A 25,626-nucleotide genomic window follows, 5' to 3' on the forward strand; every position below is an offset into this window, starting at 1 on the left:
TTGAGGGGAAAACATAGAGTTTTCCCCTCAAATGGCTGTGGCCCCGCCCCCAGCGTGTGACGTCACATCCGGGTGACGTGCACACGGGGGTGGGATTTCCCCCGGGCCCCGATTCCGCAGGGGTGGAAATCGGGGCTCGAAAGCGGGGGGAAATCCACCCCCCGGGGGCATTTGGCAGCCCTACATCATGCAGAAGTGACATCAGCATGTCGTGGATGTTGTGTGGCAATACTCTTGTTTCTGGGCAAAACTCTATGGAAAAATCAGCCTCAAATCATAGAGTTTTGCCCAAAAACAAGAGCGTCACCATGCGACATCCCCAACGTACTGATGTCCCTTCTGTTTCTTTCTGCCGGCCAGCTGGCTGGTGGTGGATGGACGCCCCCCAAAAAAACAGGGTTTTCCCCCGCTCTGGGGAATGGCAACCCTACCATTGGCATCTTCCACCCAGAGAACTGATCTGAATCTCTCAGGTTTCGTTATTAGTATCTATTTTAAAGATTTTGCTTTTGTTTTCTTCCAACATGATCCCCCTTTCAGTGAATTATTGGTGTGCCAAATGAGCCTCCTGAGTATAGTTGCCAACCTCCAGGTGATGACTAGAATTACAACCGATTACAACTGGGATCTCCTGGGATTACAACTGATTTCCAGGCGACAAACATCAGTCCCCCTGGAGAAAATGGCCGCTTTGGAAGGTGGACTCTATGGCTTTGTACCCCATTGAGGTCCCTCCCCTCCAAAACCCCCACCCCCCCAGGCTCCACCCCCAAAGTCTCCAGGTATTTCCCCACCCAGACCTGGTAACCCTACTGACTGGGTCTACGTTTTGAAACTTTTGCTTACATTTTTTTCACAACAGTAAACTAACAAACAAAAATGAACTTTTCGCAACAGGAAGAAGAAATGGCCCTAACTGAAAATGATGGTAAAAGGGACAGGGGGAGGGTCTGTCAATGGAAAATCCCTCCATATCTTTGACATGAAGGCAAAGGAGGTTCTGAGATCAAGCCAGGCGGATCTTATTTATTCATTTCCATTTGCATACGTTCACATGGAACACTTTCATGTGATCTTCTGCTCTTTTTGCCAGAATAAACTCATGCCAAACATGGTGGTACAGTCTTGATTTTTTTAAAAAAGTAGTGCAAGTGTCGAGATATTAGCAGAAACGAGGCAAAGTGAACCAGGATGGTGCAACAAATGCTAGATTACTTGATTTCCACATAGCTGTGCAGCATGTGACTTTAGTATGAGATGTAGGCCATTTCTGCACTGACAGCTTGCTCCAGAGAATCCGAGGAGTCAAGCCTTAAGGGTTGACTTCACAGTCGCACAAATTCCCTCTGCACTAGTTTTTCCCCTCTGGTTTATTTATTTGTGTATGCTGTATGCATTCTGCATCTACAAGCAAAACCCACATTTTTTTGAGTTAACTGGCTGCTTTGTCTGAGATGAAGAGAAAGGCAAACATCTTTCTAAACTTTTAACTGCAGACCCTAACCCCTCCCTCCCTCCCTCCCTCTGTGATTCTGCAAAAAGAAAGGGGAGGGGAGGGGGAAACCCAGGCCCACATATGCAAGACTGACACATTTGGGAGCAGGGAATCCCCTAGTCCTTTATAGTTACTGATTCCTTCTTACGCTCTCTAGTTTTTTTAAAGTTTGAATGGGGGGGACAAGTCCTCTTTTGTCTTTGGAGAAGATAGGAAAGCAAGCAGAATAGGGAGGGAGCATCAACCTAAAAAGACAGAGGCAGAAACAGGGGAGGGGCAGTGAGCAGCACTTAAATACCCGCAGAAACAATTCTACTTTCCAGAGGATTAGCAATTCAAAAGCGGATGAGAACAAAGAATCACAGCAAAAGGAGTTTTGGTAACTGCAGGGCAACAGTGTGCTGGAAGGGGTCTGAATGCAGATTCCTGTAAAACAAATGCAGAAACAAGAAGAAGCCCAAACACAAACCGGAACTGAAAGAGGGAGGGGATATAGAACGGAAGAATAGGATGCGCTCAGAAACCCGGGCAAAATACGGGTGCAGAAAGGGCCGTAGTTGACTTCCATTGTCAGTCCCAAGCAGAGTTCTACCATTCTAAATCCACTGCAGTCAGTGGGCTTTGAATGGTGTAACTTTGCTGAGGTTGGTGCTGTTAGATTCTTAATGATAAATTTGAATAGGAGTGTGCACCAGAGTTTAGAGCAGTGACGTTTACAGTGGGTTTGGTTTGGAAAGTAAACTGGATTGTGACGACTCTCTTTAGTGCCTTTAAACTATGACTTCTTTCATCATTCTGCTTTTTAAACTTGGACTTTCCTTGCATGCCGTCCGCTTCTGGTGACCAGCTTGCTTGCCACCTCTCATAATGGAGGGGGCTGCTCTACTTCTCAAACTCCCCTCAGCTTTCCTACCTGTCTTCTTCAGTCCCCCCTCCCCGGGTGTTCTGCCTGACCAATGCTTCACCCTCGCTATTGCCAGTGTCAGATTTCCCTCCATCCCTTCCCTCAGAGATGCTGCAGGAGCAAGAATTTTTAAAACATTTTGCCCCCGCCCTCCAGTTCCAATTACAAGCACCCCCATCTTAGATTTTTGGGGTTTTTTTGGAGGGCTGGCTGGATTGGCTTGAGGTGTGTCCTTTGGCTGATTTCTGCAGTTCTGTTCAGGTTTCAGCATTTAAACACTTGAAATATTGCTCCCTTGGGCTACACCGCAAAATTTTGAAAGGGAACTTGACGATTCTTTTGTTACTTTGATAATACCAATAGAGATAACAGCACAAAATGTATTCCAAAATGCAGTCCTCTTTACAGGGTCTTTGTAAAGGGGCGCTCAAAAGTTTGGAGCATAACAAGGGGTGAACAGGGTCTGAAATACATACCTATTTTGGCCAAGTCACACACTTGCCCCATAAACTGTGCAACTGGACCACTGTTTGGGCCCCTGGAATATCTATCACCATGTCACCGACTTAGACACCAGTTACTGGTCTGTGGCAACATTGCTCCTAAGCTGGAGTGGCCAAACTTCTGTCAGGAGAGAAAAGGATAATTGTATTGTCAGGATCTGATTGGCTGACTGACTGACTGACTGACTTCATATACCATGCCTTTCTCCCCAGTGGGGACCCAGAGCGGCTGGTTTACCTCGTCCTCCTCTCTTCCCTTTCAGCTATCGAGTCAGATAAACCCAAACTAGGCTCCTGTATTTCAGACCCTGCTCGAGCACAACTGCCCCGAATGTGGGCATGATTGCGTTTACCCAGGCCAAGTCCTTCTGTTAAAGCTGTGTTTGCCATGTTCCCACATGGCTTCCTGTCGTTGTTATTTTTTTGGATTATAATTTTGTTCTTGTACTCTATAACAATAACCTTCTTAGTTCTAATGTCCCTCCTACCCCTCAGCAGTTGACCAAGCTCCACCAGCTGGCTATGCAGCAAACCCCCTTTACTCCCCTTGGACAGACCACCCCTGCTTTCCCTGGTACGTACCCAGATTCCCTTTATGGATTTCCTTCTCTTCTTACCTGTGCAGTTTTCTCTCTTCTTTCTAAGCTCATTTTGTTGAATGAAAAGGAAATAGGAAGTATATATAAATTGAAGTTGCAACTATCAGTGGGGGAGAGGTTGAAGACCCTAGAGCAGTGATGGCGAACCTTTTAGAGACCGAGTGCCCAAACTGCGACCCAAAACCCACTTATTCATCGCAAAGTGCCAACACGGCAATTTAACCTGAACACTGAGGTTTTACTTTAGAAAAAACAACTCCTACATTAACTTAAGATGATCCAAACAAAGTAAGGAAAGCAATCCCAAATGCTTTCATTTACTTAAAATTATTTGGCAGAGAATTCGACACTTTAATGATGGTCTGGGCCTGGCTGCGGCGATGGCACGCGTGCCCACAGAGAGGGCTCTGAGTGCCACCTCTGGCACCCGTGCCATAGGTTCGCCACCACTGCGTAATATCTCAGATCAATTGTCCTTCGTTATTGGCATGAGTTCAGTCTGCTATTGGGGACGAAGTTTAAACTGCTTTGGTTTCTGGGGGAACGAATGGGTTAAATGGTTGCTGGTCGTATGTCCGCCATGTCCGCTGTGTCCCAGGCAGTCTCCCATCCAAGTACTAACCAGGCCCGACCCTGCTTAGCTTCTGAGAACAGACAAGAGCGAGTGTTTTCAGGGTGATGTCTGTGGACTATGTACATGAGAGGCCATCAGCTGGGACAGTCAGAAAAAAAGAATGTGAATTCCTGCAGTTCTCTCTGATGCTTGTAGGGACTGCCTATAATGTTTCATTTATATATTCAAAGATGCCGAAGGTTGTTAATGAACACGCAGAATGGGATGCTCGTGAGAAATGCAGGAAGAGGTCTGTGATTCTAGCGGGTCACCCCTTCCTTTGAAGCCAGCCTCGTTTGGCCTTCCACAAAGGGCCACCGTGTCTCACAAATACCAGCAAAATGCAGCCTTACGTTAATTCTTGGTCACAAGAGCCCTAGACAGGCAGGTAACTGCCACTTGTGCGTGTCGCAGAATATATCTTCGTGTCGTTAGGACCACCGCAGAGATGCCTGTTCTACCGGTTTTGTTCATCATATTTTGAGCTTCCTAGATGAAGTGACATTGCTTATCTCCTCGAAGGCAAACGCCCTTAAATCTGTTTCTTCTTTGCTCTTCAGGAGAAAAGCTGCCCTTACATTCCTCCGAAGAAGCTCAAAATCTGATGGGCCAATCAGCAGGTAAAAATAAAAGGGCTGCAGGGAAATTTCATAGGCTCTTCTGTTGCGATGATAACACCTCCGTGAATCGGCTGTTGCTAGCCATACGCAAATTGCCTCCCTCTGCCGTGCTTGTGAGAGGAAGTAATTGACTTTCAGTGAGCAAGAACAAGGGCTTTCGGACACAGGACAAGCCCCAGTTTATACTCCAGAGCCCTGAAAAAGACTAGAACCTCTCATAGTCTTAGAATGTCTCTGTGCTAGAATGGCATTTCAGACTTAAAGTAGCCCTCCTTAAGGGGACATTTCTGTATTATTATTTTTTTAAAAGCACAATGTTTTGGCTCTTCTTACTTTCAGTTTCCTGCCTATCTGTGCAACTACTTTTCTTTAACGTCCCAGCTGTATCCATAGGGCTACAGCACAGCCTCCATCTGTCTATGTGCCAGGCAACAATTTACTGCCTGAAATTCACTGGAAATCTAGATGACTTCCTCACAGGTGCCAGCCGTGTTAAATGACGTCAGTTCAAAGAACGTTCCGCATAAGAGAAACAAATCTTAATTCCAGTATGATCTGTTTTGTGGGTGTCACCATTATTTATTTTTATTTTATTTACTCCATTTATACCTAGTATTTCTCCCCAATGGAGACCCAAAGGGGCTTACATCATTCTCTTCTCTTTCATTTTATCCTCGTAACAACCAGCGCTATTTTTGGGCAGGAACGCACAGGAAGGGAGTTCCGGCTGGCTCCCAAGTTGGCCACGCCCAGCAGGAACGTATTAGCATAATAGGCCACACCCAACAGCAAAAACTCATTAGGATTGGCTACATTAGGGGTGTGTGGCCTAACATGCAAAGGAGTTCCTGCTACAAAAAAGCCCTGGGTTTGGACAACAAACAAGGTAAACAGAATAAGAAGCAAAAGGTGGGTGTGGCTGGATAATCACACTCCTGATAACATGGGGGTGCGGCCTAATGTGCTAATGAGCTGTGCTGTCAGGGGTGTGGCCCAATAGGTTAATGAGTTCCTGTTGTTGGGTATGGCCTATTATGCTAATGAGTTCCTGCTGGGCTTTTTCTACAAAAAAAGCCCTGGTAACAACCACCCTCTGAGGTAGGTTAGGCTGAGAGTGCGTGACTGGCCCAGGGTTGAGTTGCTGGGACCCTGCTGGAGATGGGGGTCCCCCAACCCTGGACCCCACCTCCCCGCCACCTATCAGCTGGCCGGCTAGGGAACCTGTTAGCAGTGGGTGATGCCTCGTCCGACATTTCGAACAAGAAAAGAATGCATGTGCCAAGCACCAATGATTAAAAATCCTAAATATATATTTTTATTGGTATTACATTTACAGTTACTCACTATAACATGACAAATTTCATTAGAGGGAAAATGGTATAGTGGAGACATGCTTCAGACTTTTGAAGGGAGGTTCCAAGAAATGATTGATTTCCCATTGGGGGCCACTGTGGATTGCTGTATCTGACTGATACCTTGTGGATGTTTACACGTTATCTTTGAAATGTTGAATCCAGCATGATTCTTGGAAAAAAATCATTGAAATGGATTTATAACCGGGGAGTCCGTCGAGTCAGCTAGCAGAGACGCTACTACGTCCTTACAGTTCAAGGACTTTTTGAATTTTAATTATTACAAAGGTATTTATGAAAAAACTCTTCCGATTAAGGTTTTGGCGGTTTTGGTGGCTTATTTTACTGTGATCCTTCATAGTTGTGCCTGTGTTAGGATTAGAATGAAAAGAAGAAGAAGAAAATGATTCTTGAAAAAATTATTGAAACGGATTTATAATCTGTCAAGCCGGCTGGCAGAGACATTCTATGTGAGGAAACACATCCTTAGAGTCAAAAGGACCCTTTTGATATAATTATCACATGGATGTTAATGAAAAACTTTACCTGTTGTATTTCTACTTGTCGACTTATTTGTGATATATGTCATGGGAAAATTTGTCATGTTAGAGTGAGTAATTGTAAATGTAATATCAATAAAAAAATATATAGGATTTTTAATAATTGATTTTTGGCACATGCATTTTTTTCTTGTTTAACATATATTGCTGTGCCGTTGTTCTTTATCTTGTATTGTAGTCCGACATTTCAACCATATTGCCAGCAAAGTGGTGACATCACTTCTGGAGTGCACCGGAAGTGATGTCATACTTTCACTGGCAACTCGATGAGGCTCTGGTATTTGGGCAAAAACTCTATGATGAAAACATAGACGTTTTAACCTAAATACCAGAGATGTGCCATGTTGACCAGTGACCTAATGATGTCACTTTCGTCACGTGTGGGAAGTAGGGTTGCCAATCCCGAGTGGGGGGCAGGGGACCCCCTGGTTTGGAACCCCTTCCCCCGCTTCAGGGTTGTCAAAAAGCGGGGGGAGGGGGAGAAATGGCCACTGGGCCATTATACCCTATGGAGACCCATCCCCATAGGTTATAATGGAGAATTGATCTGTGGGTAACTGGGGGCTCTGTGGGGCTGTTTTCTGAGGTAGAGGCACCAAATTTTCAGCATGGCTGGTGAGAAAAAACCCTCAAGTTTCAAGATTGGACCAAGGAGTCCAATTCTCTGAGCCCCAAAAGAAGGTGCCCCCATCCTCCATTATTTCCGATGGAGGGAAAGCATTTAAAAGGAATGTGATCCCTTTAAATGTGATGGCCAGAACTACCTTCTGGCTTGTCAGCCTCACCTGGCGACCCTAGTGACATCACAAAAGTGATGTCACATCCTTGCTCCACCCCCAAAGTCTCCTGGCCCCACCCCAAAAGTCCCCAGATATTTCCTGAGTTGGACCTGGCAACCCCAGCAGGAAGTGACATCACCATGTTACCGGCAGCAAGGCTGAAATGCCAGATTAGGCCCTCTTGCTGCCGGTAACCCCCCGCTGGTTGCTAAGGGGTACCTGGCAACCCCACCCCAGGGTCACCCAGCAAACGTCCATGGCAGAGTGATGATTTGAAGCCAGATCTCCCAGATTCTAATCTGACACTCTAACCAGTAGACCACGCTGCAGTATGCAGCTCGAGTTTTACTCATTTAAACCTTGCCAGTTAACAATGCTTTCCCAGTCAATTACTGTGTCGGTAATATACTCATCGCTCTTTGAGATGTTAGTAGCGTGTAAGTATTCTTCTCAGCACATTCTCTGCTTCTCTTTAAAATAGGAAAGATGGGCAAATGTACACGGCTTTAATGGTCTGACCAAATGCCTGCCTGGGCTGACCAGCTGATTCTCATCTTTCCAGAGAAAAAAGGGGCTGGTTGTGCCAGGAGAGGGGGACTGGGCTAGCCAGAGGCAAAGGAGGACACTTCCATCGTTCCTGGGCAAGAGGGAACTGGAGCAGGTGGAGCTTTTCCTGTCCTGCCTGCAGGTGTCCCGTTCCCCGGTAGGAGTGGGGAACTCCAAACCACACTCCTGTTGCCTACAACCATTCCAAGCGATGTTGAGAGAAATAAATGTTAAACTCTGCCGCTATGCATGTGAAGCCACGTCACTTCTGGTAAACAAAAGGAAGTGACATAGGTTGCTCTAGGAACCTAGGGTGACCGTAGAGTTTCTGGTGATTCCTAGAGCAATCTGTGGCACATCCATGGGTGGTGGTGGTTGTTTTACCAGAAGTGACGTGGCACTGCAGCTGGTGTCACAGCCCCTCCATATCCCTACCCACAACCCTCCTGTACCTGCTAACAACATGCTAACAACATGAGAGTAGTTGGTTTTGATCGGTCTCAAAGTATCCCTTGTTCAAACCTCACCTCGTCCAGGGGGGTATTATAGGCAAGGCCCTCTGTCTGAGCCCTGCCAGAATCAGAGACAACAGGGCGCCTTCCTCACAGGATTTCTGAAAGGACTGCAGCACAAGAACTTATGCAAAGAGCCCTACGCGCTGCAGTTGCTATTACTACTATTTACTGCTACTCCTCTAAAGACATGATCCCTTGAAATTCAGACTACTCCAGACTTGGAAAATACGTCCCATCCAGAGGTCATTTCGGGGGAGATCGCGGGGGAACGCAGTTCCCCCGGGTGAGGAGCGGGGGGCAGGGCACATGACGAAGCCCCGCCCCCTTCTTCAGGCCATCCTGCCTCCGGCCCTCATTCAGCCAGGAGGAGGCAGGAGAAGAGGGAGGGTAAGTTGCTTCCTCCCTGTCTCTCCCCACCCCTGCCTGCCTGGGGCCAGGGAGGGCCTTCGCGGGACTTCCTTGCACTCCCGCCGGCCTTGCAGGTCCACCGCCGGCCCCTTATGGGGCTCGGCAGTGGAGCTGCAAGGCCGGCGGCAGCGGCCGGGACCGTTGGGGGCGGGGTGTGTGGCCTCATGACACACTTCCGGTGATGTCAGGGGGTGTGGCATATGCTAATGAGTTATGCTAATGAGTTCCCCTAGCTCTTTTTCTACGAAACGACCCCTGGTCCCATCTATGTTTTTTTTTTCCTAGTGGAAAAAAGGACAATTGTGCCTTTAACATGTGCATAAATTAAATTATTACATGTGCAGCAATGCAACCCTGTGAGGGGGGAAAACCCTATGGCAACCCTCAGATGGAAGCACTGTCTACATTTGGGGAGTGCCTGGTAAGGTCTGGAGAGCTCCAGACAACATCATTTCCCCGTAGGGTTGCCGGGTCCTACCGTCCTGCCAGTGGGGAGCCTGAAGGTCCTCTCTGGGAGTTCTTTGCCACACACGCTTCGCGGTGCTGTCACATGGCGACGCTCTAGTGTTTGCGCAAAACTTTATTGTTTGGGCCCAAATTTACCACAGAGTTTTGCCCAGAAACTAGAGTGTCACCATGTGACCACGGCGGTGCGATGACGACGTCACTTCCGGGTGATGTCATCGCACCGTGTTTCAGGGCATTTGCAGGCAGGGTTTCCCCCCGCTGGCCACCTGGCTGCTGGTGGGGAGGGGCCCATGAAAGCAGGGGAACTCCGCCCGGACCAGGGGGCTGGCAACCCTAGTTCCCCAAGACAAAATGGCTGCTTTGGAGGGGGGACTCGATGGAGAGCGTGGCCCAAAGGACTTTTTTCCGTTTTCTTTCTGGATCCCTCTGGCAGGTGCTGATAGACCTACAGTAACCTCTGGACAGAATCATGAGCCTGTCATAGGGTTGACAACCTCCAGGTTGGGTCTGGAGATTTCCTGGAACTAGAAACTGATATCTAGACTACAGAGATCCATTCCCCTTGAGAAAATGGCTGCTTTGGAGGGTGGGCTCTGTGGCATTAAACCCTGCTAAGCTCCCTCCCCAAACTCTGCTCCCCCCAGGCTCCACCCCCAAGTCTCCGGGAATTTCCCAGCATGAGCTTGGCAGCCCCACAAGATCCCAGAGATCAACTTTTTGCCCCAGTTGTGCTCCAGTGCCTTTCTCCTATTTTGCACCTCTCTCCCTTAACAACTTGCCACATCAATAGTTAAAAACAAGCTTCTGTCAAACGCTTGGGGGGGGGAGCATAAAAATAGACTTGCAGTACTGTGGCTAGGACTGAACTGTAGTCCTGAATTCCTTTCCTTGGAAGTAGAATTCCAAATCCAATGTATTTCCAAGCTGAGAATCATCTCTCTAGCACCGTGTGTCAACCACGGTTTTCATACTATATCCAGGACTGCCCACCTCCGGGTGGTTCACTAGAAAGGATCAGTCCAAGCACTGTACACTTTATAGTGAGCTATCACAGGTGCTGGTCTATTTGTGGTTGCCACCCTCCAGGTGGGGCCTGGAGATCTCCTGGAATTACAGTTGCTCTCCAGACGACCAAGATCAGTTCCCCTTGAGCAAATGGCTGCTTTGGAAGGTGGACTCTATGACATTATACTCTGCTGAGGTCCCGCCCCTCCTCAAATCCCATTCTCCCCATGTTCCATCCCCCAAATCTCCAGGAATCTGCCAACCTGGTGCTGGCAACCCTACATGTTTCCCATAATTTTATAGGAAGAAGCACAAGTAAAAAGTGCATGATGCTTCTCATTGTGACTCATACCCATTGGAGATCATTACAGGCAAACATCCTTCATCTTGAGGGGATGGGGGGTTCCAACTGATGTGGAGGCACTAGATATTATAAGGACCAGGGCTATTTTGGGGCAGGAACGCACAGGAACGGAGTTCCGGCTGGCTCTCAAGTTGGCCACGCCCAGCAGGAACTCATTAGCATAATAGGCCACACTCAACAGCAGAAACTCATTAGGATCAGCTACAATTAGGGGTATGTGACTTAACATGCAAAAAGCCCTGGGTTTTGACAACAAACAAGGTAAACAGAATAAGAAGCAATAGGTGGGTGTGGCTGGATGACCACACTTCTGGTAACATGGGGGTGTGGTCTAATATGCGAATGAGCTGTGCTGTCAGGGCGTGGCCTAATAGGCTAATTAGTTCCTGCTGTTGGGTATGGCCTATTATGCTAATGAGTTCCTGCTGGGCTTTTTCTACCAAAAAAAGCCCTGATAAGGACTAAGATTATCAGAAGCATTTTCCATCTTCTGAAATGTGCTCCATAATACAGATGATGTGGATGACTGAACTGGGTTCACTCAGTTAAGAAACACCGCTCTGTGTCGTCTTGGACAACAGCTTTGTGGAAAGTGTGTATGGTTCTTTGATGTCTATAAAAAAGGAGGAGGTTTCACCTCAGCCATGTATTACTCAGTATGGGAATATACACCGTACGAGGGTTGTTTGTGTGTTCGCGAGTGAAGACAGAACGCTAATCAACATGTCAGTCCGGAAATCCCTGCCCCGTGGACATATTCCAGCAGCAAATGGATAAGGAAGTGGGTCATAGGACTGCAGCTATGACACAGACTGAAGAAAACTGAGGGGTTCAGAAAAAAGCAAGAGATGTGGAGAATTACCGGACAAACAGAGCCGCCTGAAGCAGAGTTACACCGTTCTAAGTCCACTGAAGTCAATGGGCTTAGAAGGGTAGAACTCTGTTTAGGATGGCACTGAAGGTCACGGTATCGGCCAGTCCTCCTCACTTCATGCCCACCTTTGCTGCTGTATCTGCCATGGACCTGAATTTTTCCCTCTGGCTACAATTTTTGTGCTGCTCTGGGGGTTGTGGTCGTCGTAACTTGTTTCCTGACCAGATTTGAAACAAGAGAGACTGTTTCTCGCTCAGAGCCTTCCCAGAAAGCTCTGCTCCCATCCTCCTGTTTACCCCTTTCCCCCTCAGGCTGTATCTTTGGTGGTTCTGGCCATACCTTAGCAGAGAGTAATTTCCCAGGATTCTGTCCTCTCACTGGATTTTGTGTGAGGACTGAGGACACGCTCCCTCCCTTGTAGTTGGCATCAGTGTAGTGTACAGCCAGAAATGGTGGGGAAGGGTGTAAACTATCTGTTTTGGGCAGCCCACACACAAAAGTCAGGTGGAGACCCAGAACATAATGCGGTGGTGCTAAGGTTGCCAGCTTCCAGGTGGGGCCTGGAGATCTACCAGAATTAGAACTGGCCTCCAGACGACAAAGTTCCCCTGGAGAAAATGGCTGCTTTGGAAGCCGGACACTATGGCGTCGTACCCTGCTGGGGTCCCTCCCCTCTCAAGCCCCACCCTACTCCGACCCCACCCCCAAATCTCCAGAAATTTCCCAACCTAGAGTTGGCAACCCTAGTTGATGCCCACTTTTGTAGACGTCGCCCACTTTCCCACCACATGGATGTTGATGCATTTGTCCATGAGCCAAACGTATTAGACTCCCAAGGTGCCAAAGGCTTCTGGGAGCTGGGCCCAGTAGATGAGGCATCATTGGTTAACAGCAGCATAGGGCAGGGATGGTTTTATTTCCCTTCCACACATAGACACAAACATACAGAAATAGGCAAGACGAGGTGAGGTTACCTATAACTGTGGAACCAACGGGACAGGTTAAGCGACCACTGAAGCATCATTTGTTCCCGAGTTCTAGGTTATTAGTCTTAGGAGGCGCTTTCCCAGCTATTTTACCAAAATGTCTTCCTTCCTCCCCCCCACCCCCCGGCCGTGGTGCAGCCTGAGAAATTCACAAGGTCTGCTATTTTGCTGAAATACCAGACAGTGAGCAGGACTTTCTCTTCCAGTGATAACCATTTTCCCTTGCATATGCCCAGGTCTGGATGCCAGTCCCCCGGCCAGTACTCATGAACTCACCATTCCCAATGATGTGAGTATCGCATGTCAGTACTCTCCATTACCATCTTAACAGACTTTGTTAGTCTTCAAATGACATCCAGGCGAGGCAGCTCGAGATAAGCCCGTTGGTTACTTCCAGGCATGTCATTTCAAGGCCTTTGTTGTTGTTGTTGTTGTTGTTGTTGCTGCGGAAGGATGATGCCTCAACTCTGAGGAGTGAAAGGGAAGATTGGGGTCGTGGGGGTGGGGTGAGGGCTGCATTTGCTAATGTAGTACTCAGGCCTATTTTTGGGCAGGAATGCACAGGAACGGAGTTCCGGCTGGCTCCTGAGTTGGCCACGCCCAGCAGGAACTCATTAGCATAATAGGCCACGCCCAGTAGCAGAAACTCATTAGGATTGGCTACATTAGGGGTGTGTGGCCTAACATGCAAAGGAGTTCCTGCTACAAAAAAAGGCCCTGGGTTTTGACAACAAACAAGGTAAACAGAATAAGAAGGGAAAGGTGGGTGTGGCTGGATGGCCACACTTCTGGTAACATGGGGGTGCGGCCTAATGTGCGAATGAGCTGTGCTGTCAGGGGTGTGGCCTAATATGCTAATGAGTTTTGCTGTTGGGTGTGGCCTATTCTGCTAATGAGTTCCTGCTGGGCTTTTTCTACAAAAAGAGCCCTGGTAGTACTTATGGAATTTGCCTGAGTGACAACCCTAGAGAATGACCCCCACCCATCTGTGGCTGTTCCCCTTGACAGCGTGAGGGAAGGGAACAACCGGAACCTCCTTTAAGCAGCTCACCAAGAGGCATTAGACAGGAAGGGAACCGTTTCTCTTGTCCTTTCCTATCCTGATCTCTACCCTCTCGTGTGGTGATCTAATCTATATCGTGTGGTGATCTAATCCATGTGGTTTGCTGTGAATTGACCTGAAGGAGATATGGAAAACAGCTTGATCACATGTCATCTAGGGGGGGGGAAGGCATGCCTTATTTTTTTTGTGGGGGGAGAGGAAAGGAGAGCAAAGGAAAGGATCTGTTTCCATCCGAGTCCATTTCCACAGTAGTGAAACTCCCCGCACTGACGTTTCCTCACCAGTCGCAAACCCGAAGTATTCTCCTTCTTACCCCATTTTCGGAACTCGCTAAAACTGGGGGTTCCGAAAACGCAGATGCTACCATAGCAGCTTCTCTGCTAGTTTAATCCTTCCCATGTCTACTTATTTTTCCCTTCACGCCACCTCACACACTGCCTTAAGAGTTTTCATTCCCTAATTGAATTCTATCCTGTTCTAAACTAGCCTAGCTTCTCCAGTATCCCCCCTGAGCCTTCTAGTTCTTTTATGTTAGGCTCGTCATGTTTACATTCTAGAGCTGAGTCTAAAACCGTCTGTTCAGTTTTGGGTGTGTTTTTGTGTAAACGGAAAATGGGAGTCTCAATACAGCAAAACAAAATCCTCAAAAATATTCAGCAGCGCTCTGTGGAATGAATTTCTGTTCTTTTTTCCTTTTTGAATGAAGGTGACCAAAATGAAATCTAGTCTTTCACATGAGACTATATCAGATAAAATTTCCTCTCTGGGCCCTCAGTCAAGTGGGCTGGTAGAAGTTCCGTGTGAGCCCTTCTTTCTCCACACAGAAAATATCTAGTGACTGTTGAATGACATCCACATAAGTGTGCAGCTGGGCTTGCATGTTTCTTTCTTCTTAAAAATAGGAGGATCATGCAAATCTAGAGGGGGGGGGGGACCTGGATTCAAAAGAAGGTTGAATTAGATTTTCGTGCAGAATTCCTTGGAGGACACCGCAGTGAACGTGGATTAAAGGAGGGTGCAGAACGGACCACAGTCTAGGATAATCTGTGGGGTGGATGGCAGACGGATGGCCCTGCCATTGGGCAGGATTTGATGGGCTGATTTCGCACTAGAGCTGCCTTGCTATTGCGCCGCCGTTTGCCCCAGTTCTATTGGTCAATTTCACACCAGAAGCCGCGCGGCTGATTTTGACCCACGGCTTCACCCGATTTCCTCCGCAGTTTCGTTGATCCTCAAAAAACAGGATCACGAAACTGCGGGGGAAATCGGGCGAAGCTGCGGGTCGAAATCAGCCGCGCGGCTTCAGGTGCGAAATTGACCAAAAGAACTGGGGCAAACGGCGGCGCAACAGTGAGGCAGCTCTAGTGCGAAATCAGCCATGGTTTCTTCCAACATGATGATATAGGTCGTCTGGCTATTCAGAAACAGTGAAGGGGGTCCACAGCTTGAAAAAAGCCCATTTGGCAGCCAACAGCTTTATGTATGTGGGATGTGATAGGCTGCTCTAAAGTGGGCAGTTTCTTTTTTAAAAAAAATAAAGTAAATTTTATTGAAGTTTTTAAACAAAAAAAGATTTAAAAGAGAAGGGGGGGAAAAGAAAAAGAAAAGAAATCAAGCTATAGCAATTGTGGGGAAAGCAGGAAGAAATCATTTCCGATTTTCTCTGTGACGGAGAAATATGCATTCAAATGTTAGAATCTTACTCTGAAATCAAATTAAAAGAAGTGCATTGCCTTTCCCTGTAAGCGTCTTATTTTTGCCACTTAATCTTCAAAACCACATGTCATTTGTTCATTTTTTCCTTGTCTCGGGCAAGGATTCTATAAGAGGTTTCCATATAACCATAGGAGCGAGCGTTGAAAACAAAACAGATGGCAAACTGACACTTAGCCAGTGTAGGGACCTGGATCCGAGGCAATGCAAGGAAAACAGATATTCCGAGGCAAGGGGGAACCAGGTTGAGAGCTGAGAAAATGTGGAGAAAATGCCAGATGCAGAATGGACCCGTGAGCCTTTTTGCATGCCCTAGACAGCCCCTCTGATTCCTTCCCAAATTTTATTTCAGATTTTGATGCTGATCCACTTTCTTGTCCCCCATCGTGCTCCTTAGCCATGACGTTGATAATCCCTCTGACCCGACTGCCTCCTTGTCTCCTTTGAACACAAGTGAAGCTGCCTTATACTGAATCAGACCACCGGTCCATCAAAGTCAGTATAGTCTGCTCAGACTGGCAGCGGCTCTCCTGGATCTCAGCTCGAGGTCTCTCACATCACCTCCTGTCTGGCCCTTTTAACTGGAGATGCCAGGGATTGAACCTGGGACCTTCTGTATGCCAAGCAGATGCTCTGCCTCTGAGCCACAGCCCCTCTCAAGAGCAATTCTCTCAGTGCTCTCTCAGCCCCACCTACCTCACAGGGTGTCTGTTGTAGGAAGAGGAAGGCAAGGAGATTGTAAACTGGCCTGAGACTCCCTTGGACAGTGAAAAGTGTGGTACTAAAACCAACTCCTCCTCCTCCTCCTCTCCTCCTCCTTCTCTTCTTCTCCTTCTTCTTCTCCTCCTTCTCCTTCTTCCATGACTCTCTCTTCAGCTGGTTCTCTTCCTGTCTGCCCAGTCGCTCACTTGGCATTTCCATTGGGAGAAGCTCTTCCTCCTCTTCCTCTCTCTTAACCTTCTTATAGCCTTTGACTTGCACTCATACATTCCCATGGCTTTCAGTACCACATTTATGCAGATAACTCCCAGCTCTTTTTCAGCTCTTCTTCTTTTTTAAAAACATTTTTATTGCTTTTCTAAACTACACACACGCTATAGGGTTTGGGGATGGGAACAAACTAAAACTACGAGTAGCAAGAGATTGTTAATACAATTGTTTAAAGTAAGGATAATTCCCTATTGTCAAAATAGTAATACATGAGAGTTAATACAATAGTTATATAAAAAGCGAGTGTTCACAAACAAATTTGGTTAGTGTATGCTTCTTAGTTCGGGATTATTAGTTCCTGATAATTATCACACCATTAGAGTTTCATTATCTTACTTACTTCCTCTACGTTTCTTTTCAAAGTCCTTTTTATTTTTAGGGTGCTTAGGAGCCGTAACCCCTAGTTCTGCTTCAAAATCTAAGGATTCAGCCGACAAAGAGTTGGTAGAACTTTCCTCAGTTTTCTCTTCTTCTTTTTCTGCATTCTTGTCGTCCTCCAGTTTCTCAGATCCATCTTTATCTTGTTGTTGGTGCGCAAGACATTTTTTCACTTTGAAGACAGAGTCAATGTTTTCTTTTTTGCTGTTGAATTTGAAAGTAAGGCCTTCCGGGATTAACCATCTGTATGGGGTGTTGTGCTCCTGAAGAAACCGTGCCAGGTCTCTATTTTCTCAGCTCTCCTGAACACTCTTCTGCCACCCACTTCCAGTTCTCCAGCTGTCTGTCGGCTATTTCCCTGCTAGATTCCTCATCACTATATGATACTGAATATGTCCAAGTCTGAACTTCTCATCTTTCCTCTCAAGATTATCTCTCCTCACACAGATGCCATATCTATCAACAATGTCACTATCCAACCTGTGGAAGAGGTGTTTAAGCCTTTTGGGGTAGTGGTTAGGAGTGCGGACTCTAATCTGGGAGAACCGGGTTTGGGTCCCCACTCCTCCACATGCAGCTTCTTGTGTGACCTTAGGTCAGTCACACATTTTGTCAGAGCTGTTCTCTCAGGGGCAGTTCTGAAGAGAGCTCTCTCTTGTGGGAAGGGGGAGGGGAAGGGAAAAATCCAATCTCTTCTTCTTTTTATTTTATTTTAAGACATTTCAGCCCACCATTCCCTGATAAATAGTGGATTACAATGATATTAACAATGAATATAAAAATTTTAACACAATATATAATCCAAGACGGACTACAAGAGAAACACTGTAAACTAGAACAGCCTCAAGAAAGATTGGCCATCCACTGCCAGAGAACCTCCTGCACAATTTCACATTACATCATTTTCAGCATATCAACAGACTAGGTGCCTTCCCGATGCACAAATCAAGGCCATTCTGCAAGCCAAGGGGGCCACCACTAAAAAACCCCAGATCTAGCAAAAAAAGCCCCAGATCCTGATGAGCCTACAGGAGGAAACAATTAGTTAGCATTGGTCTAAGAAGCAAAGGTGTCACATGGGAACATACTGGGAGAGGCAATCCTTACAGTACATGGGCCCTAAGCCGCAAAAGACTATAAAGGTAAGAACCAGCTCCTTGAAATTAACTGGGGAAAACACCCACATCCAATGTAGTTCTTGCAGGGTAGGCGTAATACATAAATCTGGCTCCGTCCGGTAATAAACATACTGCTACATTCTGCAACAACTTCTACATCGCCTTTCTGGCAGTCCCCTATCGAGCAAGTTACAGTAGTCCAACTTTGAGGTTATCATACTGCACCATCAGTGCAGCTAAAATGGCTGACGGTGATTTCCCACAAGCGCTGCTCCGCGCTCACTCTTCTCTTTGGCCCAATGGTACGTGTCAATTTCACACAAGCTGCTGCGCGACCGCATTTTGCCCCGCAGCTCCGTGCGATTCCCCCCATGTCTACTCAATCCTGTTTGTGTGAAATTGACACGTACCATCGGGGCAAAAAGGAGGAGTGAGCGCGGAGCAGCGCTTGTGGGAAATCACCCTGAGTCTAGGAGGACTGCGAATGTCTGTACTAAGTATAAATGCGAAGAGTCTCTTTTTGCTACCATACTGCCCTGTTTCTGTAACATGAGAACAGGGTCCAATAACACCTGTGAGCTCTTAACTGAATCTGCCAGGGACAAACTTACCCCATCAAGGTATAACCCTCTCCAAAACTACATCCCTTTCCCATCGATATTTCTGTCTTGCCTGGATTTAGCTTCAGCTTGTTCCCCTCAGCCACTTGACTGTGGAAGACAGGTGCTGGTCCGGAACACAGACAGATGCTTCTTGGGGCTTAGATATAGAAATGTGTAGCAAGATGCCTTCAGCATATCAATTATTTAAAGCTACAGATCATCTCACTTAACAGCCTTGCATAAATATGAAAAAGTACAGGACCCTGCAGGCTGCTGATTGTGTCTCCCAATCACATCCCTCTGAACGCAGACTAAAAATGACTGAAAACCTACCGTTGGCCTTGTCTTTGACTGTTCTCTCTCTGTTGCTTCCTCTGTTTGGTCTATGTTGACTTTCCCCCCATAGAACAGTGCTTCTTTGCCACTTCTTTAGCAACAATTCAGCCTCATGCTCTGCTGATTCCTCAACTCGAATACCGGACTCTGGCCTTCTGGTAGTTTGTTTGTTTGAAATGTTTCATGGCTGCCTCTCTGCTGCAAATGCTCAAGGAAGCTTACAACATTATAGCAGATGTCAAAAGCTAGAACAAAATACTATAAATCACGAGGAGAGCAGCAAAATAAAATGAGTGTTTAAAAACAATTTAAAAGCAGTGTTTGAAACAATGAAAGCAACACTAAGAATGTCAAGGGCACGAGACTATCGGGAACAATATATTAATCAAACATTTATTATTTTTATTTATTAAATTAGGCTTTTATGCCGCCCTTGGTGTAAGCAGGCTCAGGGCGGTGTATAACGAAGTTCTATAAAACACATATAAAATCATAAGTAATCTAAAGTACGATTTTAAAATACCCCAAAACCCACATGGAGCCATAATACAATTTTACTCCCTCAGTTGATCTACTTTAACAGTGGGGAGAGGGGGGAGGAGCAGTTAATGCACCCAGGATCTGTTCACAACTAATTAGCCCACAAAACCATTGATGTTAAAACCAGTTGATGTTAAAAAGCCGTAGTTGTTAAAAACCGTTGCTGTCCTCAACCATATGCTTGATGGAACATCTCTGACTTGCCAGCCCTGTGGAATTGTAACAGATCCTGCAGGATTTTAAGAAGTGGCCAAAGCTTAGCAAACTAGGCACCAAGCAAGCCACTGTGGGGAGGGCATTCCACAGCTGAGGCACCACCACAAAAAAGGCTCTGCCTGCAGCTGCCCAATGGGGGACACATGCAGCAGAGTTTGGTGAGAGAGAGCCAGTTTGGTGTAGTGGTTAGGTATGCAGACTCTAATCTGGGAGAACCAGGTTTGATTCCCCACGCCTCCACTTGCAGCTGCTGGATGACCTTGGGCCAAGCCATAGTTCTGTCAGAGCTGTTCTCTCAAGGACAGTTCTGGAAAGAGCTCTCTCAGCCCCACCTACCTCACAGGGTGTCTGTTGTTGGGAGGGGAAGGGAAAGGCGTTTGTAAGCCGCTCTGAGACTCTGAGAGAAGGGTGGGGTATAAATCTCCTCCTTCTCCTCCTCCATAGCCTCTGATTCTGATCTTAATTGACATGCAGGCTCTTAATTGACATGCAGGCTAAGAGTAGGTAGCCCCGGAAGCCCCCTAGTCCTATACCATTTAGGGCAATAATAGTATGAACCAAGACCTTGCATTGGTCTAGAAATGAACTGGTGATCAGTGAATTTCTTCTAGGGCTGGCAGGATAAAATGAGAGAGAAACATCACCCAGGGAGCTTCATTATGGCTAAGCAGGAATTTGAGCCCAAGTCTCCCAAGTCCTGGCCGGCCACTCAATCCAGTAAACCAGACTGACAATTCAGAACTTCACTTTGCTCCACTAGTTTGTTTCAGAGTCAGCGACACACAGTCCAGAAGATTAACACTCAGAGAATGGAGAAAGGATCATCTGATAGATAGGATCCAAATCCGTATCCCGGGATAAAACTGAGAGAAGACTGTGATCCAGCTGTTATCTAGGGGTCCCCAGCACACCTTTCCCTAAACAACCTCTTACAGTTTAACCTTTTATTTAACACTTTTGTGCTTTGGACTTGCCTTTTTTTTTTTACTGGGCCCTTTGTGTTCAAAAAGTTTGGCAGTGTATTTCCCATAAAAATTCGTTCCACGCTTCGTTAGATTTTGCCTGTCTCTGCTTGTTGGGAAGAGTTGTGCGTATGAGTTGTGTTCAGAGCAGTTAACTGAAAGGCTGAGCGTCCCCTTTAGATGACAGAAGATTTCACAATGCTAATGCGTGCTTGGGCATGGAGAGTCAACAAACTTCTCATCCTTACTACTTAAGGCCACCAGTCCAGTTCTGCTCTTTCACCTCCTCAGAGCAGGGCAATTTTTGGGCAGGAACGCACAGGAACGGAGTTCCAGCTGGCTCCCAAGTTGACCACGCCCAGCAGGAACTCATTAGCATAATAGGCCACACCCAATAGCAGAAACTCATTAGGATTGGCTACATTAGGGGTGTGTGGCCTAACATGCAAAGGAGTTCCTGCTACAAAAAAGGCCCTGGGTTTTAACATGGGGGTGCGGCCTAATATGCTAATGAGCTGTGCTCTCATGGGTGTGGCTGGATATGCTAATGAGTTTCTGTTGTTGGGTGTGGCCTATTATGCTAATGAGTTCCTGCTAATGAGTTCTACAAAAAAAGCCCTGCCTCAGAGGATGCGGAGTGTGAGACATGGACCTGCGTTCCCCTTTCTTGACAAGCTTGGCAGAGCTTTGGACAAGCCCCATGAATCGGCAAAATGGGAGTTCCCTCACCTCTGTGCCTCACAGCCCTTGTCCATATATTACAGCAAAGTCCTAGCAGGGGAGAAGGGGTAGAGGAAGGCCCCTGAAGGGCCCCTAAGCATTTGACAAGGCCATCTATTGCTCCATCCCACCTTGAGTACGGCACCCTTCGTGTACATGAGAGACTTAGCCACAAAGTCTAGAAAGTAAACAGTTACAGAGGGCAAAACGCTTTCACTGTCATCAGAAAATTACCTGAGAGGGAACATCTAGGTGAGAACTTGGGGCAGTAGGAGAGTGGTGGAGTACAGCTCTCCTGAGTATTAGAATCAAAAAGGAAACTTGCCCTGAGGTGTCCGGAAATCTCTGAAACGTTTACTTTTATACCAGAGGGGCCGATGTAAGAAACCTTCCATGCTTTTTTTCCTAGCTAATAGGTTGTATAATCGGACGCCAAGGGACCAAAATCAATGAAATTAGACAGATGTCTGGAGCACAGATCAAAATCGCCAACGCCACAGAAGGTTCATCAGAACGCCAAATTACCATCACAGGAACCCCAGCAAACATCAGCCTTGCCCAGTACCTCATCAATGCCAGGTGAGCAGCGCTAACGAAGGCCACGTTCAAAATCCTCTAGCCTCATCTCCATGACCAGCTTTCGAAGTAAAAGAAGCGGGCGCCCTCTGAGGGGAGCATCTCTTGGGCCAAACTAGTCGTGAGCTAGTTCCTCTTGGACTTTGGCACACTTGGTAAAGCTCTCAGACGCATCTACTGAGTAGCCTAGTTTATCTGCTTTCCTTTGATGTAACACATGGACAAGAACTCCACAAAAACTGGACATCTGTAGCAATCTTAGGAGGTTCTGAGATGCAGAGAATAAGGACCCAGATTAAACCACTTCCTAGACCATTTCCACAGCAGTGAAATTCCCCGCATTGACTTTTAAAAAACTGTGTGTGTTATGTGACATTTTCTGCAGTAGTTTTTTTCCCTCACCAGGCCCAAACCCAAAGTTTTCTCCTTCTTACCCCACGTTTTCTGAACTTGCTAATGCCGGGGATTCCAAAAACGCAGGGTAAGAAGGAGAAAACTTCAGGTTTGCACCCGGTGAGGAAAAATCTACTTCGGAAAAAGTCACATATCGCACAGTTTCTAAAACGTCAATGCGGGGAATTTATCTCTTGTGGAAATGGTCTAGGAGAAACTAGGGTGGACACAGTGATTTCATCAATGTCAAAGTTATTCCACACAAAGAATCTTCTTTCTCTGTTATTTAAGTTTTGGGGCTATGATGGGGGGGGGGAGAGCATTCCTGTTAGAAAAGGTACTGTGAGAAACAGACTATAAAGCAGCCCTTTATTTATTGTGAAGGAATGGCCTTCTTATTCAGCCTTTTTTAAAAAAAAATGCCAGTTACAATAGCCCTGGAATTAACCATCACACTGTACAATAAGGTTATTTATTTAGAAAATCCCTAGGCCATTTTTCCACAAAATCCACGATCTCTCTCTCTCTCTCTCTCTCTCTCTCTCTCTCTCTCTCTCTCTCTCTCTGTCATCGCCTTTCTCCCTTGCAGAATTTAAGGCAGCTTACGATGTAAATGAAGCAATTATATAAAAAAATAGACAATATAAATACAACAGCTAGGCTAAGAGCGTGTGAGTCGCCCAAGGTCACCCAGCCAGCTTCCATGGCAGAGTGGAGATTCAAACCTAGATCCCCTGACAGTCTAATCACTACATCACATGAAGAAGAAGAAAATGAGTAGGTTTTGATACCCTAGTTGTCTCAAGGAGTCTCAGAGAGGTTTACAATCTCCTTCCCTTCCTCTCCCCTCAACAGACACCCTGTGAGGGAGGTGGGGCTGAGAGAGCTCTAAGAGGACTGCTCTTGAGATAACAGCTCTGAAAGAACTGGGACTGGCCCAATGTCACCCAAGCTGGCTTAATGTGGGGGAGTGGGGAATCAGACCTGGTTCTTCAGATTAGAGTCTGCTGCTCTTAACCACTACACCAGACCAGACTGGCTCTCCAGATTAGAAAGAGTGACTACAGATCAGCCTTCCTGGCAAACCTTATGATGCAAAGGGTTTTTGTAACATGGGGTCTGTTGTAAGTATGTCATCCTCATGGACATTGGACGATACCTTAAGCTCTTTTCCTTCTGTCCCTCTTTACCTTCCTCTGTTCTAGGCTGACGTCTGAGGTCACTGGAATGGGTGCACTCTAAATTTCTACCTGTCATATTTCACTGTGCATCATCTGACCCTCTCAAGTCAATGACTCTTCTTCATTCCAGCATCTACAGCCTGCGATACTTCCTTTCTCCACACCACTCTATCTCTTTGGATACTTTTTTCTTTGGTAACAAATACATGTGAGTGTGTATATCTGTGCATATATATGTCCTTGTCTATGCACAGATACTGCATATTCACGTACTACGTTTCTCTATAAATTGCATTCTGTGCTCCTGATTCTGTTCCTGATTTTTTTTTTAATTTATGCTGCAGATCAGTCTATGTTTCAGATGTACAGTGCTAATTATTTGCAATAGGCATTGCTGGAGTTTCTCTTGGCAAGGTTTCAGAGAGGAAAAAAAGGTCTCTAGTCTCTATTTAGCTCTATTTAGCGAAGGCAATTATCTTAACTTCTTTCATTTTAAATCTTGTTCACGGCTCCTGTAGCAGGGGAGATATCTGGCCTCATCTAGAACAGCGGCAGCTTGGAAAATAGTTAATCTCACCTGTTCTTCCCCCTCGTCCTGCCACCTCCGTACCCTTCTTGCCCTTGGCAACCTGGAAACATTTGACATGATGTCCTAAAGAATGTGGCCTGTTGGAAGCGGGACATGCCGGAGCCAGCGAATATAAATAGGGGTGTCCAAGCTGGCTCCCACATTGCTGCCAGTTGCTTCCAGTGTGGCAGAGCCAAAGTGAGCCATCGTCTGTAACAAGCAGAGAACAGGGGGTGGGATGGGGGGGGTGTTATTTATTTAAATACAGAAGTAAAATACCTGGGGATGATACTGGAAGTGTGGCAGGGACGGCTGAGAACATTTTTAAAGCGACAGCCCGCACACTTAGCTCAGGATACTCCAGTCTCTGTGAGCCGGCTGTGTTTGCCATTGTTTGTACTCAATAAATGTCTGTGCAGCTCTGCTAGTAACAGCCTCTGTGTCGGGTCTCTATGTTCTCCTTCATGGTCTCTTTGGCCTGTTCCGGATCCTTTCTGGCCTTCCTGCTGTGCAAGATGAGAGCCAATGGTTCTGCTTTCAGCTCAAAACCTGACTAAAATAAAACAGATAAAATGTGGATTTGCTATGAGGAAACAAGAAGTCGGTCGGCCCTTGGGAGCACTGAGGGAGGGTGGCGACTGTGGAAACTGGCGTCACACGATGCTGTGACATCACTTCCGGGTGCACAAATGGAAGGGCAGTCACAGTGTTTAACAGCATCCACTACCTGTATGTGCTCCCGCCACTTCAAAGAAGAAGAAGAAGAGGAGGAGGAGGAGGAGGAGATTGGATTTATACCCCGCCCTTCACTACCCGAAGGAGTCTCAGAGAGGCTTACAATCCCCTTCCCTTCCCCTCCCCACAACAGACACCCTGTGAGGTAGTTGGGGCCGAGAGAGCTCTTTCGAGGACTGTCCTTGAGAGAACAGCTCTGACAGAACTATGGCTTGCCCAAGGTCACCCAGCATCTGCAAGTGGAGTAGTGGGGAATCGAACCCAGTTCTCCCAGAATAGAGTCTGCACACTTAACCACCACACCAGACTGGAGAGGCAGGGTGCAGAGGTAGGAGGTTGTCCACTTTGGTAGACTCTCTGGCAATAAACTGTCTGTAATACTAATGCTGTACAACTGGGAAAAGTCTGCTTCTGCGTGTCATATGCTTTCTACTTGTTAGAAAGAAATCTAGATTAAAAAAAACAACAACATGAGAATATTTTGCACAGCATTTCAGACTTTGTATTCTGGTCACAGGAGGCTGGAAGGAATTACCGGGTAATCGGTAGAACCATTAGATCATGTTGGAGAGGGTCTTTCACCCAAGTCCCCATTCAGTCCCTCTGCACAAGGCTTCCTTCTCGATCTTCCTAGCTGCCCAAAAGACATAAGTGGAGATGGAGTTTATTGGTCCTCGACTCCTCATCCATTCCCATTACCTTCTCCAGGCATATATTCAGGACTTCCACAGACCCTACTTGACTCCTCTGTTAAGAAGAAAGAGTGTCATCTATATATTGATCACATCAACTCCAAAACTAGGGTTACCAACCTCCAGGTGGCACCTGGAGATCTCCCACTATTATAATTGATCTCCAGCTGACCAAGATAATTTCCCCTGAAGAAAATGGCTGCTTTGGAAGGTGGACTCTATGGCATTATACCCTGATGAGGTTTCTCCCCT

At 46.6% G+C, this 25,626-nt stretch overlaps 1 protein-coding gene across 1 annotated transcript in view; it reads left to right on the plus strand.

The window, feature by feature from the left end:
• Positions 1-23,440, plus strand: part of PCBP3 (poly(rC) binding protein 3) — a 55,717-nt gene extending 32,277 nt beyond the window's left edge. The window contains exons 8-12 of the mRNA XM_015423506.1: positions 3,401-3,476; positions 4,675-4,734; positions 12,828-12,880; positions 21,639-21,808; positions 23,404-23,440. Coding sequence (XP_015278992.1) covers positions 3,401-3,476; positions 4,675-4,734; positions 12,828-12,880; positions 21,639-21,808; positions 23,404-23,440 — 396 coding nt within the window. The remainder of the gene's footprint in view (positions 1-3,400; positions 3,477-4,674; positions 4,735-12,827; positions 12,881-21,638; positions 21,809-23,403) is intronic.
• The last annotated feature ends 2,186 nt before the right edge of the window (positions 23,441-25,626 follow it).

This window comes from Gekko japonicus, unplaced genomic scaffold, assembly GCF_001447785.1.
Source record: "Gekko japonicus isolate JY-2015 unplaced genomic scaffold, Gekko_japonicus_V1.1 scaffold2774, whole genome shotgun sequence".
NCBI classification, from domain to species: domain Eukaryota; kingdom Metazoa; phylum Chordata; class Lepidosauria; order Squamata; family Gekkonidae; genus Gekko; species Gekko japonicus.